The 22,371-nt window shown below is 45.9% G+C and overlaps 1 protein-coding gene across 1 annotated transcript; it reads left to right on the plus strand.

Annotated features, from left to right (window-relative positions):
- Window positions 1-1,160: 1,160 nt before the first annotated feature.
- LOC125507122 (wall-associated receptor kinase 3-like) lies at window positions 1,161-18,821 on the plus strand. The gene is made up of 4 exons (XM_048671809.1): window positions 1,161-1,643; window positions 7,601-8,042; window positions 8,142-8,306; window positions 17,647-18,821. Exons 1-4 carry the CDS (start codon window positions 1,161-1,163, stop codon window positions 18,819-18,821), a joined length of 2,265 nt encoding a protein of 754 aa, XP_048527766.1.
- The last annotated feature ends 3,550 nt before the right edge of the window (window positions 18,822-22,371 follow it).

A 22,371-nucleotide genomic window follows, 5' to 3' on the forward strand; every position in this document is an offset into this window, starting at 1 on the left:
ACGGGGTCGACAGCGGCGGTGGGCGACGCAAACCGGATCACATAGACTGGAAAACCAAAACCAAAAAGTAGACGCCGATCAATGCGACCGGCGAAAGAGAGAAAACCCGGATCAAAGGATCGGGAAAAAGACTCTCTAGGGCAGCCAGTCAACACGAACGGCGGACGAACCCTAGGTACGGGCGGCGCGGCCCCCGGCGGCGGTCATGGAGGCCGACCACCCCGGGGACAGCGCGCGGGTGTGGAAGCGGCGGCGGTTAGGGTTTAGGATCGACTTGCGATAGATACCATGTTAGAAGGGAGAGAGAGGATTGGTGGAATAGTCGTCGTATTGCTTGAGCCTCGTGGGCATATATATAGGAGTACAATCATCTACTTGGAGTACAAGACAAGTCAGAACAAATCTTAGTCTATCTCGTCTTTCCTAATAAACATTATACTCAACAGGAAGAAGACTACATCGATATATTGATAGAGCGCAATTTAGTAGATGTTAGTGCACTTTTAGCTGGAATAGAGGCTAGAGATGAGACTATTGCACTTGTTGTTAGAATAGAGGCTCGAGATGAGACTAGATTCGAGGAAGCAACGTCTACTTCTTTAGACTCGAAGAAGAAAAAAGCATGCAAGATCGAGTCTTCGCAGATCAATAATGAATGCATCAAGAAGGCACTAATCCAACTTACAGAAGCATTTATGGAAGTGGGTTATCTTCTAAAATGTCTTCTTGTGATTCTTATTTTTTTTGGTCTTACTATTCTAGTCAAAATTTGGTGACATGCTTTCATGTATCAAAAATCAATGACGAAAAAAAATAAAAATTGTATGTAGAGGGGATGCGGCCATGCGCCGAACGGTGCATCCACAAATCCAGACGGACACGACCACATTGCCACCCTCAAACGGATGAAAAGCGGACGAAACGGACGTCCGTTTGGGGTTGCGCATTGAAGTTGGCCTTACACAACTTGCAATCAAGTCTATAAAGTCAAGGATTCGTTCCTATTTACCTATGTCTTTACAACCTCTGCTACTGCACAAATTTCCTCTCATTCGGAAACTGTTGGTGTTCATCTGTTTAGTTGTAGCCCCACGGTAACACCATGGTCATCAGCTAGGAGCTCAGGAGCATCCACACCTACCCGTTCACCGGCGCCTGCAATGATGAAGCTGGGGTATTCTCGGTTTCTTCTTTCTGGCTATATTTTCCTCAGCCTTTTAGGGATTTGGGTGGTGGCCACGGCCGTTGTACCGGCAGGCCATCGTCCCGGCTGCCCGGCGAAGTGCGGCGACGTCGACATCCCGTTCCCGTTCGGCATCGGCGAGCAGTGCGCGTTGCACAACGGCTTTAAGCTGAACTGCACGACCGTGGAAGGTGTCAAGAAGCCTCTCTGGTCCCCGCAGAAAAAAAGAAGAAGCCTCTCTGGTGGGATGTTCGAGGTGGCTAAGATCTCCTTGGCTAACGGCAAGGCAACGATGAACTCCAAGGGGATCTCGTGGCAGTGCTATTTCCCAGCAAATCGCACTATGATGTACAGAAATGCGCGGTTGAACCTCACCGAGACACCTTTCTGGATATCGGAGGTGGATAATACGGTTGTCGTCATCGGGTGCAATACTCTGGCTTATATGATCAGCTCTTCTGTAAGTACTTCTTTTAAAACTCTTCTGTAAGTACTTGGATTTCTCATAATATTGAATTGATCCGGGTGAAAATGTTTGGAGAATCAGGCTTTTTAAAATTAATTTCCAGGGTGCAAAACCTACCCGGAACAAAGTGCTGTTTATAATAACCAGGCAAATGAGAAATGACATGCTAACTTAAAAAAATACTAAACCTTTTATGCGATGTTTTTAGATAGTTTACCTATGCTTCGCGAGCTTGTATGCATTCGTCCTAGCTACCGATTCCACCAGGTGGACGTCCGTAGCCCCGTTCTTAACATTCAGCTCAGAGAAGGCTTTGTTGGTCTCCAGCAAGTGAGATACGTTCACGTTGTGTAGACCGATAGCTTCCATGTCTTCGATCTCTTTTAAGCCTCGTTTTTAGACCCTTAAGGTGTTCTCACCCTCGTGAGCAACAATAGCCCCAAAAAATTCCAGTAATTAACTCTAATATTTATCTCTTTGTAAGTGACCTTCCGGTTCGTAGTACCTGATGTAGGTCAGGATCATGTGCTCTCACGGCATCACGTATCTCAAATGTATATCGCCCGCAAGCCCCCACTATTTGGCCTCCGATTTTATCTTAATAGCGATTACAGTTGGCATAGACGAAACACTTCTAAAAACTCTTGTGTTTCTCTCATTTCAAATTTCCCCCGAGACTAGCATAAATAGAGTATGTCATGCCACTTCCTCACATTGCCGTTGCGACGATCATGGATAGCCACCATTCTTTGACCGAGGTGAAGTCGCTCCAAGCGTCGATGTTGACATGCATAAGCCCAGGCCAAGCTTTCACCTCATTCCAGTTCGTCGAGCTTTGGGGTGGCCTTTAGGAAGTTCACCTAAATGAAGAGACCAGTGCCGAGATTACATGGAAGCTCACGGTTTGACCAAACTTTGCAAGCTCCTAAAACATTTGCTTATAATTACATTCACGAAGTTTCAGAATTTTATGATTCTTTTTTCTATTTTTTTGAATTTACTATTCACTCCGTGGGTGCACCGAAGTTGGATGTAGTCTCTACTTTTTCGAAAGGCCCACCTCAACATGCAACAATACATAGGAAAAAAATGTCACCTCAACATGCAAACATGCACGATAATTTTCTATTCTAATATTTATATTTATTAAAAGAAAAAAAGTCCATTTTACTACCCTGAACAAAGTTGGTGGTTCACATAAAACCCTGATCTTTATTTCGGTTCTTTTTACCCCCTGAACAATTTCATACCGGACAAAATCAGTCCCTGGATGGTTTGACTTGACTGATTGCTGACGTGGGAATGGTCAATGGGCGGTTTTGACCTGCAGGCGAGTCTCCCTCGTCACGCTGGGTTGAGACAGAGGAGCTCCTCTCGAGCCTCCCATCGCAGCTGCCTCCATCCGAGCACCGCGCGCGACCCCGCCGCATCTGGATGACGCTGGCGACCGTCAGAGTTCCAAGCTGCTGCCCTGACGCCCTGCTTCTCCTTTCTCCCTTCTCTTCCCTCTCCCTTCCCGCACATCTGAACTCACTGAGATCCACCCTGCCCCCCGGCATCCATGGTCGTGCCGTCCGCCGCGCCCACCCCGCGTTCCCCTCGCCCGGACTCATCCGCGGCGGTCGACGCGTCTGCCAACGCCGCCCCGTCCCTGGACTTCGGCGACCCGGCCTCCCTCGCCGCCCTCCGCGACCTCACCGACGTCGGCGCCGCGACCCGCCTGCTCCACGAGTGCATCGCCTACCAGCGCGCCCTCGACGCCCGCCTCAACGCGCTCCTCGCCCACCGCCCCGACCTCGACCGTGCGGCTGCCTCCCTGCTCCACTCTGCCCCGCCGTTCCTCCCGCTCGCCGCCTCCAACGCCACCGCGCTCAGGGAGTCATCCTCCTCCACCGCCGCGCTCACCGAGGTGCTCTCCTCCCGCATCCGCCACCTTGATGCGGCGCACTCGCGCGCCGAGTCCGCCCTCGCCCGTGTCGAGGCCGCGCTCGACTATTCCCGCGCGCTTGACGCTGCGCGCCACGCCCTGGCAGCCAACGACCTCGCAGCCGCCGCCACCGCAGCCCATGAGTTCCTGGCCATCGACGCGTGGTTCCCCACTGACGACAACCTCCGCCGCGACCTGCTTGACATCAAGCACCGCCTTGAGGGCTAATTTCCTCACCGAGCGCCCCCTGAGTCACTGCCAAGCGGGTCCCATTTCCTAATTAACCATGGGCTAATTTCCTGTTTCACTTAAGTTAATCCTCGTGGCCCCACCCGCAGGTCAAAACCACCATTGACCAACGCCACATCAGCTGCATGTTGAGACAAACCACCCAAAGGGGTCTTTTGTCCGGTTTGGGATTGTTCAGGGGGTAAATGAAGGAAATATGCCCTAGAGGCAATAATAAAGTTATTATTTATTTCCTTATATCATGATAAATGTTTATTATTGATGTTAGAATTGTATTAACCGGAAACATAATACATGTGTGAATACATAGACAAACAGAGTGTCACTAGTATGCCTCTACTTGACTAGCTCGTTAATCAAAGATGGTTATGTTTCCTAACCATGGACAAAGAGTTGTTATTTGATTAACGGGATCACATCATTAGTTGAATGATCTGATTGACATGACCCATTCCATTAGCTTAGCACCCGATCATTTAGTATATTGCTATTGCTTTCTTCATGACTTATACATGTTCCTATGACTATGAGATTATGCAACTCCCGTTTACTAGAGGAACACTTTGTGTGCTACCAAATGTCACAACGTAACTGGGTGATTATAAAGGAGCTCTACAGGTGTCTCCAAAGGTACATGTTGGGTTGGCGTATTTCGAGATTAGGATTTGTCACTCCGATTGTCGGAGAGGTATCTCTGGGCCCTCTCGGTAATGCACATCACATAAGCCTTGCAAGCATTGCAACTAATGAGTTAGATGCGAGATGATGTATTACGAAACGAGTAAAGAGACTTGCCGGTAACGAGATTGAACTAGGTATTGAGATACCGGCGATCGAATCTCGGGCAAGTAACATACCGATGACAAAGGGAACAACGTATGTTGTTATGCGGTCTGACCGATAAAGATCTTCGTAGAATATGTAGGAGCCAATATGAGCATCCAGGTTCCGCTATTGGTTATTGACCGGAGACGTGTCTCGGTCATGTCTACATTGTTCTCGAACCCGTAGGGTCCGCACGCTTAAGGTTTCGATGACAGTTATATTATGAGTTTATGAGTTTTGATGTACCGAAGGAGTTCGGAGTCCCGGATGAGATCGGGGACATGACGAGGAGTCTCGAAATGGTCGAGACGTAAAGATCGATATATTGGACGACTATATTCGGACATCGGAAAGGTTCCGAGTGGTTCGGGTATTTTTCGGAGTACCGGGGAGTTACGGGAATACGGGAGAAAAAGTATATGGGCCTTATTGGGCTTTAGGAGAGAGGGAGAGGCAGGCCGCGCGCCCCCCCAAGGCCTAGTCCGAATTGGACTAGGGGGAGGGGCTGCGCCCCCTCCTTCTTTCTCTTCCCTCTTCCCCTTCTTTGTCTCCTACTCCTACTACATGGAAGGACTCCTAGTTGGACTAGGAAAAGGGGAATCCTACTCCCGATGGGAGTAGGACTCCCCTAGGGCGCGCCATAGAGAGGGCCGGCCCTCCCCTCCTCCACTCCTTTATGTACGGGGGCAGGGGGCACCCCATAGACACACAAGTTGATTTTCGTGATCGTTCCTTAGCCGTGTGCGGTGCCCCCCCTCCACGATATTACACCTCGGTCATATTGTAGCGGTGCTTAGGCGAAGCCCTGCGACGGTTGAACATCAAGATCGTCACCACGCCGTCGTGCTGACGGAACTCCTCCCCGAAGCTTTGCTGGATCGGAGCCCGGGGAGCGTCATCGAGCTGAACGTGTGCCAAGAACTCGGAGGTACCGGAGTAACGGTGCTTGGATCGGTTGGACCGGAAAGACGTACGACTACTTCCTCTACGTTGCATCAACGCTTCCGCTTCGGTCTACGAGGGTACGTAGACAACACTCTCCCATCTCGTTGCTATGCATCACCATGATCTTGCGTGTGTGTAGGAATTTTTTTAAAATTACTACGTTCCCCAACAGTAAAGGGAACCGAAATAAAGATCAGGGGGTAATGTGAACCACCAACTTTGTTCAGGGTAGTAAAATAGACTTTTTTCTTATTAAAAAATATATAACTATACAATAATCAAACAAGCAAATAATTTGTATTTTCAGTTTTGATTGAAATATATTACAAAAAAATCTGCAACAGCGTGCGAGGTATCGTCTAGATCCCCACTAACATACTTTTCTCAACATGCAACTATGTCAGTTTAACGTACAATCATGCATGAGAAAAGACCCACCACAACATGCAACTATGTATGCCAAAAGGTTCAAATGCTTTAATTAGATTATGCTACTTAATTCAATAAAAACTTAATAATTATATGCATTTTAACTATATTGTGCTACCTATATTCAATAAGTACTATATAATTATAGAGTAATTAATTATATGTATTTTTTACTTTCAGCCTTATATTATTAATGGAAATATTCATGTTTGTGTAACCAAATATCATTGAAATATATGGCAACCACTATTATCGACGTTGTACTTTTTGTTTCTATTGTGTTTGATAGGCCTCATGGTGCTTTTGTATATCTTGTAGTGCTTTAGACCTAGTTTAGATAGGTGTGGTGTGTCATTTGTACACGTTTTCGTTCGGTTTCCCTTCAGTAAACCGAACAGTTTCAGCTATCGGCTTCTTCCGTAATGGAATTTTAGTCGTTCTCCCGGTAACTTAAATAAAAACTAAGTAGTTTATTCCACTAACATATTTATCTCAACGTTTTCGTCTCAAAATAAAAAAAATTATCTCAACGTACAACTAGGCCACCTGAACATCCAACCATGCATGGAAAAACACTCATCTCAACAAGCAACAATGCATGCAAAAAGGCTCAAATATTTAAATTATATTATACTCCCTCCGTCCCATAATATAAGAGCGTAGTATTACTTATATTAAATGAATACTTTATAATTATAAAATAATTATACAATAATTATATGTACAATTATATTATGCTACTTATATTCAATAAATACTTATAATTATAGAATAATCAATTGCATGTATTTTTTACTTTTAGCCTTATAGCATCCATCCAAATATTCATGTTTATATAATCAAATATCACTAAAATATATTGCATCCAATCATGCATGGAAAAAGGGTCACCTCAACATGCAACCATGGAAAAAGGATCAAATGTTTTAATTATATTATGCCACTTATATTCTATAAATAATTTATAATCATACAATACATTTCATTATTTTATGATACTTATATATAATAAATAATTTATTAATTATATAAGAATTATATATAATTTAATTATATTTTGCTAGTCATGTTTAATAAATAATTTATAATTATACAATTATTCTATGCATGTTCATTATATTATGCTACTTATATTCAATAAATAATTTATAATTATATGAATATTATGTGTATTTTAGTTATATTTTGCTAGTCATATTCAATAGATACTTCATAACTATACAATAATTATATGTATTTTTACTTTTGGCCTTCTTTTATTAATCCTAGTATTCATGTCTATACAAACAAATATCACTGAAATGTATCCAAACCAATTCCCATAGCAACACGCGGGGTATCCTATAATTGTGGCATATTCTCTTCAAGTGTAGATATTCATACAACTTCTTATTAAACACCCCTGCAAAAAAAGAGCTTCTTGTTAAACTCCAGTTCATTCAGGCTATTCCAATACGGTCTCAGCTAGAACTTCCACCAGTTATAATATAAAATAAAATTAAGACATAGGACATTATCCCCTCACTAGTAGTGTAAGTTTGGCTCAAGACTTCACATATACATTTTCCACGTGCAGTATGTAATAGGTTGCGTCTCCACCTGCGAGGGCGCACCCCTGGAGGATGGTACATGTTCTGGCGCCGGTTGCTGCCAAGCCGATGTCCCGAAAGGCATACAATATTATAATGGTTATTTCAACGAAAACTACAACACCACAAAGACTTCACAAGACATCACCTGCAGCTACATAACGGTGATGGAAAAAGCAGCTTTCAACTTCAAAACTAGCTATGTCAAATCCACAGTGTTTTATGATACATACAAGGGCAAAGTTCCTATTGTCCTGAACTGGCAAATAGCAGAATCGGCTTGTGTGGACGCTAAGAAGAACACAAGTTCCTACGCATGTGTCAGCAACCACAGTGCGTGTGTTGATTCCACCACCCACAAGCCAGGTTATCGCTGCAAGTGCTCTGATGGGTATGAAGGCAACCCTTACCTCGCCGGTGGATGCCAAGGTTCCTTCACTTTTACTCTTCCTTGTGCATTGACAATGACCTCACATAAGAATCAATTGTATACACTGTTTAAAACTACAAACAATTGTTTGGTTCCAGATATCGATGAGTGCGGGCGCCCTACCAATCCTTGTGGCGATGGTATATGCAAGAACACGCCGGGAAACTACAGCTGCTCATGCCATCCAGGGAATTATATGACGAATGCCGTTTGCGTGCCAATTCAAAAGAAGCCTTCCCGTTTTCAGGCAATGCCTGTTGTAGGTAAGCTCGTGTGTACTGTATCGTGAGGACCAAACTAACATCACTTGCGGGCAATTATTTATTTTCTTTAGAAGCAAGTCGTGTTTGGCCAAATTTCTAGTCTCTCTGTTCGCAAATATATATATGATTGTCTTTTTACCAATCAAACATTATAAAGTTTGGCCATCACTACTGAAATTTTTACTATAACATAAAATTTATAGTACTAGATTCATTATGGAACATACTATTATGATGCATAGAGTTTATTAAAAAACATATTTTCATACAAAATGATGCTCAAAATATGCCCTGTATAATTATTATGTCCAAAATGATCGTGTGTCTATGTTCAAAACAATATACATGTGCCATAGGTGGGAGTAATTGGTGTTTTCAATTTCTCTTCAACAATATATAATACTTTTAAGTGGCCACTACACATGGGAATTAATTCATCTCGAACAAATACCTCATGCAGGTGGATGTTTTTTCAAAACTATCATGTTTTTTGTAGCAATTTCAGAAACTATAGGACGTAATGCAAAAAAACCAAAACTAGTAGCCCGTCGGCCATTCTTTGGCCGAAGTAGTACTTTTCGGCCAGAGCTAGGCCGAAGTAGTACTTTTCGGCCAGAGCTAGGCCAAAGTAGTACTTTTCGCCCACACTTAGACCGAAATAGACTTTTTGGTCAAGTCTAGGCCGAAAAGTCACTTTTTGGTCATCCCTAGGCCGAAGTTGCATGGCTCATGCTGAATTGTATTCTGTTGCCACCCGTTTCCCGCCCACCCCTTCCCGCCACCCGTTTCCCGCCAACCCCTTCCCGCCTTATTTTCCCGCCAATCCGTTCCCGCCTTATTTTCCCGCCAATCCCTTCCCGCCTTATTTGCCCGCCAATCCCTTCCCGCCAACCCTTTCCCGCCATACCGCAGTTATTCTTTCCCGCCATTTTCTCCTCTATATCTATAAAACCCCCTTCAGGCGGAGGTGGATAAGCATTCCAGTGTAGTGTAGTCGAGATGTCCCATTATCCATTCGATCCTAGTTTTCACCCTGAGATGAGCAGCACTCTGCTGAGTCTAGCTACCGATTTCAGGATGGACAATAGGATAGTTCCATGGGACGAACTCACCGGTAGTGACACCATAATGAATGAGTTGGCTCACCAACTACGTAGGCCTGGGTGGCCTGAAAGGACCTATGAGGAGGTACGTCAAGAACTTCTTAGGTTGCATGAAAGGTGGAAGAAGGTGGTGGAGCCGAAGAGTGAAACTTTCAAAAGGACTGCAGAAAAGCATCCATTTTTATGGACTGAGGAGAGCGAGGACGACGATGATATCTTCATGCCACCGCTTCCGGGTTCTGCATCGTCGAAGGGCAAGAGTTCTGCATCGTCCAAAGGAAAGAGTTCTGCATCCGCGAAGGGCAAGAGTTTTGTATCGACCAAGGGCAAGAGTTCTGCATCGACGAAGGGCAAGAGGAGCGCATCGTCGAAGGGCAAGAGGGCTGCATCAACGGAGGATGACGATGATGACTTCATGTAGTATGTAAGATGTATTCCAGTTGTACCGTTTCATTCAGATGTATTTGCATTATTAGTTTGTATTTTATTATTGTAGGGCATTATGTTCTATCTGAATTTCATTTTGTAGTATGTAAGATGTATTGCACAAGTTGTATCTTAATTATCGGTTGTAGTCTATTTGGAAATGTAACTGAAATAAGAATGCGAATTAATAGTAATATGTCTCTCGCATACATAAAACAATATATGTCTCCTGATCACATAGAAGCAAGTGCGATAGTAACACATACATGAAGCATGTCTCATACATAAATACTGACACACAGCTGCGAATAGTCTGAAACTAACATAGATAATGAGTCATACATAGATAGATAAGCATATCACTGCGGGGGACGACGACGAGTCTGGGTCTTCCTCGGGCGAGGACCCGAAGGCGATAAGCGCTGAGGCGGTGGACGAGGCTCGCGATAACCACGACCATAGTTAACCTCGTCTGTCACGGTCTGTGTCTCCTGCGTCGGTGGTGGTGGTGGAGTGTGAAACACTGTCTGCGAGAAGCCATAAATGTTTGTAGCTTGGTCATCATCCTCGCGGTCGCCCTCAAAGTACGAAGCACCACCACTAAGGATCGGTGACTGCTCTGAATGCATGAACGGCTGCGACTGGTTGCCGCCTGCGGTAAAGTAAAATTGATACGAATGCATGAACGAAGCACCACCAGTAAGCATCAGTGACTGCTGAGAATGCAAGAACGATTACTACACTGTTCAAAAGAATGTAGTGAGTAGTGTTACCTAGATTCATCTGCTGATGCCAGTAAGCGCTCCCTAGCTGTGAAGGAGGTGGCTCATGCCAGGAAGAGCTCCCTGGCTGTGAAGGAGGTGGATCATGCCAGGAAGAGCTCCCTGGCTGTGAAGGAGGTGGCTCATGCCAGGAAGATCTCCCTGGCTGTGAAGGATGAGGTTCTGCACGGTGCACAGAGGGTCGTGGTTCTGAACGGTGCACAGAGGGTCGTGGTTCTGAATGTTGTACAGAGGGACGTGGCGGACGATGTGCTGGAGGAGGAAGTGCAACATCCGAAGTCCGTCTACACGTAACAGCTGCGTAAATCCCGCGTAGCTTGTCATCAAGACGCCCCAACCATGAGACGCCCTCTCACGGTGGGATAGTTTCTCCCCTCTGAAAGCGCCGCATTAAAGCGGAAACCTCCTCTCGCGCCTGTACTGTCAAGTCACCCTGTACACAAAGAATGAACCAATTATATGCTCGTTGTATGATAGACACCACGAATAGACAACCAAGCGAATATGTCCAGATTAACAAAAGACTTAACATATGAGAACCAAGGCATTTACCGCGTGGTGTCTGGTTCCCACAACAGAGGCAGTTGGGTACATATCGCTGGTGAGAGGGGTTTCGATCTGATCAGGAGCAGCTGATGGAACCAAGTAGATCCTTGTTGTATGCCGGTAACGCTGCAGATACAACCCGAACATTTCCCAGTTAAAGGGCCGAACCTCACCCCAGATATTTGTCGCAGCGGTAGTCCATTCGTCAACGTAAGGGGTAATGCTCTCAAGCCAATAAGCCATGGACTTGTTTCCTCCTAGGCGACTGTCCCTGAGATTGACATGCGCGATACATGATTAGGTATATTATGAATGCAGAGCTGCCAACTAAAATAGTATTAGTACTTACTTGTGCACGTGGTCTGGCAAGTCTGGAATATCTGGAATCTCAGGCTGTTGATATAGACCGAGCTGTCTCATCACCCTATGAAGAGACATCTCCTCAACCGTCACGTCGAACACCAACTTGGCCTTAGTCATCCAAAAGTGCCGATCTCTAGTGCACAATCCAGAAATCCCAACTGGGTACCTCGATGATATAGCCTGAGGCGAGTATGGCTCCCAAATAACTTGATCCTCGTGCAAACTATCAAACTGCGCCATGAAGGACGGGTAGCATCCCCTAACCTGAGTATGCACAAACTGTCTCTGTGCATGACAACAAATAAGCATTAGTAATACTATTAAATGGCAAGAAATAATTGAATTAATTGTTACTCCCTCCGTCCAAAAAAACTTGTCATCGAAATGGACAAAAAAGGGTGTATCTAGAACTAAAATACATCTAGATACATTCCTTTTTATTCATTTTGATGACAAGTATTTCCGGACGGAGGGAGTAATTAATATAAAAGTACCTCTCGCCGTGTCCAAACAGATCCCATAGTAGGTAAGTCGCCGATAGCAGGCACATAAGTCCCAGCTAAGTCCTCCAAACCAAAAGGTTTATCAATGTAGACATAGGGTCGTCCAATAGGGAACCTCTCGTATGACCAAAGCTGCAACAATAATGGACATCCAACAAGACTAGATTTTCTAGACTTCAACAAGCAAGCTTTGCACAGGCCTCTGTACGTAGCCGCTAACACAGCAGAACCAAAACTCCTCTGTAGAATATCCGCAGGGCAACGTGCGTCAGCTATCTCTCGTGCAATACCGATGAGTCGTGCCTCGACAGTGGTCACGTGGTTCTCCGTAAACATTGTCTTGCCGAATAGCCAAAGAATATATGCCTCTAGGGACCGGTCAATCTGAGCCTCCGACAACTCAACGTCGGGATGTCCTAACGAGACAATCTACATAGAAACGTAATAATTGTATGAACATCGGACAACTAAAAAACAACATTTGTTTAAGTGGCCGTGGTGGTTACCTGAAACTGGCTCAACCATCTAAAAAGAGGTCCATGAGGATCGTTGTCTATAGCCCTAGCAGTCGGGACTGCAGCCAAAAAACGGGTCTGCGTCGCTGCTTGCCACCCAGATTCTGCCTCTAAGGGACCTATGGCAGCACCGGCCAGAGGTAATCCCAACAAGTAAGACACATCCTTTAAAGTAGGCGCCATCTCTCCCCAAGGAAAGTGAAACGTATGTGTTTCTGGTCTCCATCTATCTACTAAGCAGGTAAGGAGTGACTTGTCGTAAGAGAAACGTCTCACTTGCCTCTTGTGTAACTGCAATGGTTCACCTGCCTCATCTAAGTCCGGACCATCAATCCACTCATCCAATGTACCCTCAACCAGCCGTGCCAAGGGTAGAAGTCCAGCCCAACTTAACCTACAAAATAAAAAGATTGTTAGCGGTTATGACAAGTATGTCAAACATAGTAAGTCATTATATGGTCTCCATTATATGCACACATACCTATCAACCCATGAATCGTGTATCAGCCAGTTAGTCTTTGGGGTACGAGTGACCAACACGTCTAAGTTGTTTCCCGCTTCCGTAAGGGCGCCCCGGTGCTTTCTATCGATGTTACCATTAAGCAACGGATACGAAGACATATCTGCAATTCAAACAACAAATCTCAGGTGCAAATAAAACATAGTATGACATATTACAAATTATAACATAGTCCTGACATATTACGAATTAAAACATAGTCCTGACATATTACATATTAAAACATAGTCCTGACATATTACATATTAAAACATAGTCCTGACATATTACATATTAAAACATAGTCCTGACAGATGCAAATAAAACATAGTATGACATATTACAAATTATAACATAGTCCTGACATATTACGAATTAAAACATAGTCCTGACATATTACATATTAAAACATAGTCCTGACATATTACATATTAAAACATAGTCCTGACATATTACATATTAAAACATAGTCCTGACATATTACATATTAAAACATAGTCCTCACATATTACAAATTAAAACATAGTCCTGACATATTACATATTAAAACCCACTACGGCACATTATATAGCTTGTGAGTTATTTCTTCCTCGTCCGCCCCTTCGGCCTCGACTGCCACGACCACGCCCGCCTCTTGGTCCTGTTGTCGCAGCCGTCGATGTGGAAGCACTCGTCGATGCGGAAGCACCATCTTTGTTCAGGTCGGGACAATATTTCATCCTATGCCCATAAGCCGCGCATAACAAACATTGTTTGGTTGCTCCACCAGCTTCAGACTGGTCCATATCGTTCCGGATACGACGGGCCTTTCGTCTGCCCCTACTTGTTCGCCGAAGGTCTGGATGCGGGATGTACACTCTCTCACCGTCGTTTACCTTGTTGAAATTGCCGACGACTCTAAACCCTGTCATCTCGCCTGTCCAGGTGTTGAGCACTGCCTCTTTTAAATAGTATGGGGACACGAAGGATATAGCATCCAACTGAATCTGGCCACAGGCAGCCAACACATGAGAGCAAGGTAGGTGCAGCAACTTCGGTTTGTTGCATGTACACTCACACGTTGGATGAAATTCCGTTCCAATTTTTACCTCGTGTGTCTTCAACTCATTTCCAGAACCAAAACCATCGGTAGGAAGCTGAACCTCATACCTCCTTTCTTGATTCCCTATGAGTCTGACACTGTGCTTCTTTGCTTTCTCTATCTTCTTTGCCATGTATTCCATTACACGGCTACAATAAGGTGTGTTCTGATTATCTTCAATATGCTTCTTTGCTAACTCGTGCCTTTCTCTGAAATATCTCAAAGTGCCATGGAATACAGCCTCCACAATAGCGGTGAGTGGCAATGCTCTATTCCCTCTCAGCACAAAGTTATACACCTCTGCAAGATTGGTTGTCATGTGGCCATACCTAGCTCCATGTGTGTCATGCAGCAAAGACCAATTCATTCGAGGCTCTTTCTCTATCCACTCAGAAAAATTCTTTATTGCCCTTCCCTTCTTTCTCTTAGTATTAGGAGGGTCAATTGCTGGCAAGTCACAAAGACCAACTGGCTCCTCTAGCTCCGCGATGAGTGCTGCTAATTTAACCTGATCTTCTTCCATTTTCTTCCTTGCACGGACCTGCTTCTTAGTAAACTCATCTAGTTTTGACCAAATAAATTCATATTTCCGCTGCTGGCTCTGCTTGCATAATTTTTTGAACAAGTTCATCAACCGCTTGTTCTTGAACTGTGACAAAAAATTAGCCCCAAGATGGCGCATGCACCACCGGCTCTGCAAGTCCCTCCAAGGTGTTGGTTCGTCATCTGCTGGATTCCGAAGTGTCTTCACGGCCTTCAATATACCAGCATGTCTGTCATGAATGACACACACGTTTGGTCGGTCCTTCACGATGGCAATTTTCACTTGGCGGAAGAACCAAACCCAGCTGAGAAAGTTCTCACCCTCCACAAATGCCATGGCAAGTGGGATGATTTGATTGTTCCCGTCCACACCAATAGCAGTCAGGATTTGCCCTCTATACTGACCAGTCAGGAATGTACCATCCACAAACATAACAGGAGGACAATGCCGGAAAGCTTCGATGCACATAGCAAATGAGAAGAACACTCGTTTCAACACCTTGAAATCTGGTATACTCAGCAACCTCATGTGTTGTACATTCACATAAGTGCCGGGATTCCTCTCCTTCAGTATGCCCAGGAGACGGACAACATTATCATATGAGTCGAAGAACGTCCCAAACCTTTCCTCCATAGCCTTCTGCTTAGCCCTCCAAGCCTTCCCATAAGGAATGACATAATTCCATCTGACCTTCACTGCTGTCTGGATGTGTTTTGCTTCCATATCTTTCTTCTCTACTATCTCAGTATACATGAGTTGCGCAATGAGACTTGAAGTCAGGTTCGGATGCTTCACCAGCAGGTTCGTCCTCACACAATTATGTGGGACGACAATGGTGACAACCCAGTGGATGTCATACTTCGGCACGTGACCGTGCACCTTCCCAGGACAACCTGTTACAACACATTTCACGGTATAGTTTGTTGGACTTGATATGTGTGTCTTGAAAACCCTCTGTGTAGACATAGCCCACTTTATCACCGCATACTTCAATTTTTTCTTTGTATCAAACATAGCCCCTATTTGTACTTGGTTCAGATTATACTGCCATGGAGTCTCATGGCCATCGTTCACCGTAAGGCCGGTGGATATGTCCTGCTCCCATGCAGAAGGAATCGGTACCTCAACTTCATCCTCAGAATTTTCAGAATCCAGTTCCTCCACCAATCCATCCTCGTCCTCTTCCTCCATCACCCTCTGCATTTCATCCCCTTCCTCATCCCCATCAGCAAAACCAGAAACAGCTAATATTATCGACTGGCTACTCTGCCCAGTATCAGGACCACAAACATTGTGTGGCACGTACTCTGACTCTTTCTCCGGTTGGCTAGCATCCACATCTTGTGGCTGTGACCCGGATAAAACAATCTCGTTAGCCACTTCACTGCCTTGGCCGGGTTCATACCCCCTGTGGAGTTGTACGGTATTCTCCTCCTTCGGCACAGGTTGCACAAGTGCATATGGGTGGATTCTTCGGTCTCGGCAGCGTCTTAACAGGGACAACCAATGCTGGCTCCTATCTACTGGCATCAACTCCCACTTGACATTTTTACAAGATTTGGTCCACAATGCATGAATACTGACGGAACATACTTCAGGATCCAGACCGAAACTAGTTGTCAACCAGTACTTCAACTGTCTAATGTCCAGTCTGTCCGGGTCAGCTAGTGTTATGACGCCATTTTTAAACTCGCTAAGATCAACCCCCAACTCATTATATCGAACATTACCAGCGCCGTAGTAAACATTCAGATTTACTGATTCAGACATTTTCACCTGTCAGACATTGCCATCTTCTCATTAATCACAACGAACTATGCGCTAAAATGCCTCCAAAAATATATTAACACTAAATTTCACACTATGACTTATATACACTAACTAAACTATATTAATCACAATATACACTAATATTATCCGCTACACGAACTATGCGTTAAAATGCCTCCAAAAATATATTAACACTAAAATTCACAATATACACTAATATTATCCGCTACACGAACTATGCGCTAAAATGCCTCCAAAAATATATTAACACTAAAATTCACGATATACACTAATATTATCCGCTACACGAACTATGCGTTAAAATGCCTCCTAAATTAAATTAACACTGAAATTCACAACGAACACTAATATTATCCGCTAGACGAACTATGCGCTAATATTTACATAATATTTGTGACGACGTGATTATACCTTCGAAGTGTGTGTCCGCTTCTTGCTTCTCTCTTTGACTCAGCGACACCGGCCACCTCGCAAAGTACTTGCACCACCGGAGAACGACAACGCCGCCCCCGACGACCGGAGGTTCAACTCCGGTCAGCCCCCAACCTGCTCCTCCTCCTCACCACCTCCTCCTCTGCAGCTGCTGCTACTAGTCACCACCACCAACCCATCCTCCTCTCCACCATGGCTCCTCCTCCCCACCATGGCTGCTCCTCTCCAAACACATCAAAAACTATACCATAGCAAAAAATAACACCGTAGGCCGGTGGAGATTGCTATGATCTACCGATTCTGTGGGTTGGATTTGTAAATGTGTGGCAAATGGAGGAGATCGGCGCGGGGGGGAGTTCTACAGAGAAGAACTGAGAGAGAGAGAAAGGGAAACGAAGAACAGGCGCAGGGGCGAACGACGGTGCTTAGCCGCACCTTTTCGGTCGAAGCCTGGCCGAAAAGGTCTTTGGTCGAAGCCTGGCCGAAAAGGCCAGCTTCAGTCACCTGTGGGCCGAAAACGGCCCAGTTCGGCCGCGTAGCAACCGAAGCTACTATTTTCGGCCGGGCCCCCGCCAACAGCGAGTTTTCGGCCCAAGCGCGGCCGAAAAGCCTACTTCGGCCACACCCTGGCCGAAAACTCCCTTTTCGGCCCACTCCTGGCCGACGGGCTACTAGTTTTGCGTTTTTTTCATTCTGCGCTATAGTTTCCGAAATTGCTACAAAAAACATGATAGTTTTGAAAAAAAATCATGCAGGTGCAAGTGTGGGACTTGTGGTCCTTGTGATTGCTGTAGCATGTGCATGCTTGATCCAAGAGAGAAGAAAGCTACAGAATATGAAACTGGCCTACTTTCGGCAGCACGGTGGTACGATATTATTTGAAGAGATGAAGTCACAGCAATGCAATGCATTCAGAATCTTCTCAGAAGAAGAATTGCAGCAAGCCACGAACAGGTTTAGTGAAAAACAAGTCATTGGTCGGGGAGGCCATGGAACTGTCTACAAGGGGCTTCTCAAGAGTAATGTTGAAGTAGCAGTCAAGAGATGCATGACAATCGACGAGCAACATAAGAAAGAATTCGGCAAAGAAATGCTGATACTAGCCCAGATCAACCACAGAAATGTCGTGAAGCTCCTCGGGTGTTGCCTGGAGGTGGAAGTCCCCATGCTGGTGTACGAGTTCGTCCCAAATGGCACGCTCTTTGACCTCATCCACAGCAACCATGGCTGGCGCATCTCATTGGCCACTCGCTTGGACATCGCCCACGACTCTGCCGAGGCACTCTCCTACCTTCATTCGGGGGCTTCGACTCCGATTCTCCATGGTGATGTTAAATCATCCAACATTCTTCTCGACGATAACCACAAAGCTAAAGTCTCCGACTTTGGCGCCTCCATCCTTGCACCAACCGACGAGTCCCAGTTTGTCACACTTGTGCAAGGAACTTGTGGGTACCTCGACCCAGAATACATGCAAACATGTCAGTTGACAGACAAGAGTGACGTGTACAGCTTTGGTGTTGTTCTTCTGGAGCTGCTCACATGCAAGAAGCCATTTAATCTCGATGCCCTTGGGCAGGAGAAGAGCCTATCAATGATGTTTATGTCTGTGATGAAGGAGAATAGGCTTGAGGTTATCTTGGATGATGGGATCAAGGACGAGGACGACATGGAGATTCTTGAGGAGATTGCGGAGCTGGCAAAGCATTGTTTGGAGATGTCCGGTGAGAACAGGCCATCAATGAAGGAAGTCGCAGAGAAGCTCGACAGGCTGAGGAAGGTGATGCATCATCCATGGGTGCAACAGAACCCTGAAGAGATGGAAAGCTTACTTGGGGAACCCTCGGCAATGGTCCACTCGACGATTGTCAGTGATCAATATTTCAGCATCGAGAAGAAAGTTGTGACTAATCTGCAATCAGAGCATTGATTAATAGCATCTAATTATTTTGTATCAAAACAATCAATCAATTTGTATATGTACATTATCTATTTCTCGTTATCTTTGTCAATTGTACTGGGACTTCTGATTGTATTATAATCGACCGATGTATGATGCCTATCCATATGGAAGAACTGCAGATACATCACAAAGTTAAAACCATCAACTAATTCTCCAGTATAAAACCTAGTGTTACAGTAGGTTCAGACTAGTTGTCACATACCAGATTCATGGAAATATTTACATGTCACATGTAAGCTAGCTAGCCACATGTCTAGACGTTCTTGGAAGGATTACAAGGATCCCTTTCGAAACGTAGAGCTACAAGAGAATCTTGTTTGCTCATATTTTTTCGAAGTTAAATCGGAGAGTTGCAGGCCATCTTAATCTGAACGTGATGGACGCGCACATGAAACGATGAGAGAGGGAGAGGCGGAGACCAGGTCGCCTGAAGTGACCGGAATCTCACCGCCGTCACCCTCACCCTCATCCTCACCGCATCGCTGCGCTAGGGGGTCAAACCCGGTCCGTTCACGATCTCCTAATACATCTGCGGAGGCGCCGTCGGAGATAAAGGAGGGGTCTACGGGATCGGGGGGGACTGTGATGATCCACAGCGTCAGATCGGGCAGGAGGAGCGGCGGTGGATGCAATGGCGCGCTTCGTTCTCCATCGGGATGGATCCGGGCGGCTGGATCGAAGGGCGGCTTCGATTCACCCCTCATTCTAGATGGATGGTTCTTCTCGATCTGGAGAACGACGTCCTCGCCGGCGAGTATCTTCCAGACGGAGAGATGATTGAGGTAGGTCTTCATTTCAAACTTGATGATTATGACATAGTTGTTGGCGAGTGTGTGCAGATTGTCGTACGACCGAAGGCATCGGAGATGATTGTTCTGACGGAGCCGATCCAGGCATGCCTGGGAGGACGGTTTTGGGCGCTTCTGGAGAGCGATGACGAAGACCAAGCGGAGTGTCATGCACCCACCAGAGTCATGGCCTCGTCGGGTGTCGGTCCGCTGCCATCGCCGGAGCCCATGAGTAAGATCGTTTGGCGTCGTTCTAAATTTGAAAATTCCAAGCCGGCCATGAAGCCATGGATCGGACCGATCCCTAAGGTAATGAGAGAACCGGTGACCTTGTCACAATTTTTGCCGGACAATTGGACTATGGTTACGAGAAAGAAGAAGAATGGAAAGTTTAGCCGGCCACCGCTGCCGCCAAGATCGCCGGTGGCGAGATCGGCGAGTACTGTTCGAGCAGCCAGACGGGCTCATTTGAATATGCTATTGGGTCGTGGACCTGGTTTGGATGTTACGCCATATGGAACGATGGTCGTGGGTCTTTCAGGTTCGGGCGAGGCCCAGCTGGAGGCCCAAGCCTCGTTTCATCACAAACAGGCGGACGTACATGTTGCATCGATGCCAGTCACGCAATCGATCGAGACTAGGGTTGCGGAGCCGGGCTTCTTGTAAGGACATATTTATCCCTAAGTGTTTTGGTGATTGATGACAACGCATTTGCGGACAAATCGTGTGCCATGAGTATTCTAGACACTTCTTTGCTAGGCACAAGATGATTGGGTGCCCCTCGAAGACTGACGAAGACGGCATCTTTTCTACGTTTCTTTTTGGTGGATTTGAGTCGTAGGAAAGCCGTACTATTAAGAGGGGGTCCACATTGGAAAGGTTTGGGTGGAATCATCACGTACACGTCTCCTTTTATCCCCTCCTTCTTCCTTGGAGCTTCATCCGTTTTCCTGCCTCCTGTAACTGGCTGCTGTTGTGGTTGCGGTAGTACTGCCCCTGGATCAATGGTAGTACTGTAGGCAACTAACAATTTTTTACATCCGCACCTGCCGCGGTAGTACCGCTTTCGCCGTGCGGTAGTACCGTGCTATGCGGTCAGGCAGTAGTACCGCCCCTCGACAGTACTACTGTGTCGGGTTTTTGCTACTTCCGTTTTTTTGCGGAAGTAGGCACGGAAGTTTCCCTTCCCCTTGGCTGGGACTTTTGCCTTGCGGTAGTACCGCATGGGGGGCGCGGTAGTACCGCGCGTGCGGAAGTACCGCCCCCAGCTTATGTGCGTCTGTTTCTGTGCTAGGGTCGCGGCAGTACCGTGGGTCGGTACGGTAGTACCGCTTGGTTGCAAGCAGTAGTACCGCGCGGCCTTGCGGTAGTACCACTGGCCAGGCGCGGTAGTACCGCTGGCTGCGGGCTGGTTGGTGGGTAACGGTTGGATCTTTTCCACACACTATATAAGGGGTCTCCTTCTTCCCCGTTGACTTACCTCTTTCACCATTAAAGCTTCATTATTTCTCCAAGCTCCATTTTCGCCCGATCTCACTCCCTAGCCAACCAAACTTATTGATTTGCTCGGGAGTGGTTGAGAAGACCCCGATCTACACTTCCACCAAGAGATATTTGATTCCCCCCTACTAATCCCTTGCGGATCTTGTTACTCTTGGGTGTTTGAGCATCCTAGACGGTTGAGGTCACCGCGAAGCCATAGTCCATTGTGGTGAAGCTTCGTGGTGTCATTGGGAGCCTCCAATTGAGTTGTGGAGATTGCCCCAACCTCGTTTGTAAAGGTTCGGTCGCCGCCTCCAAGGACACCAATAGTGGAATCACGGCATCTCGCATTGTGTGAGGGCGTGAGGAGATTACGGTGGCCCTAGTGGCTTCTTGGGGAGCATTGTGCCTCCACACCGCTCCAACGGAGACGTACTTCCTCTCAAAGGGAAGGAACTTCGGCAACACATCCTCGTCTCCACCGTCTCCACTCTTGGTTATCTCATGCCTTTACTTGTGTAGCTTATTTGTTTCATATATCTTGCTTGCTTGTGTTCCTATTCGTGTTGCATCATATAGGTTGCTCATCTAGTTGCATATCTAGACAACCTACTTTGATGCAAAGTTTAAATTGCTAAAGAAAAGCTAAAAATTGTTAGTTGCCTATTCACCACCCCCCTCTAGTCAACCATATCGATCCTTTCAATTGGTATCAGAGCCTCGTCTCTTTATTAAGGACTTTACCATCCAAAGAGTATGGTTGATACCGTAGACGGTGCGGAGGAACACTCTGGTGTGAATCCTATCTCGTCTACGGGCGATGGGGGAACCTCGGTCTCTCGTGAGGAGTTCAATGTTGCCTTGGAGACATTGAAAACCTCCATGACGACCGAAGTTGAGAGCATGTTTACTAAATTTCTTGAGGGGCTTAAACTATCCACCGCACTGTTGAAAGTGGGTGATCCCGCCAACAAGGTGACGGATGCTATCCCCGACAAGGGGGAAGCTAGTAGTGAAAAGGCTCCTTCTTCTAGTGGTAAGAATGGCACCGGCATCTTTGCCCATGTGGAACCACCACTTGTTTATGGTGGACCGATTCCTTCCACTCATTTGAATCATGCCAGTCCTCCTCCTAAGATTGTGAAAAATGAGGACTTTGATTCTTGGGTTTACCGCTTTAAACGTCATTTAAATCATGTGAACACTAACCTTTGGAGAATCATTGAAGAAGGTTTTTATCCGCATGA

This window comes from Triticum urartu, chromosome 5 (assembly GCF_003073215.2).
Source record: "Triticum urartu cultivar G1812 chromosome 5, Tu2.1, whole genome shotgun sequence".
NCBI classification, from domain to species: domain Eukaryota; kingdom Viridiplantae; phylum Streptophyta; class Magnoliopsida; order Poales; family Poaceae; genus Triticum; species Triticum urartu.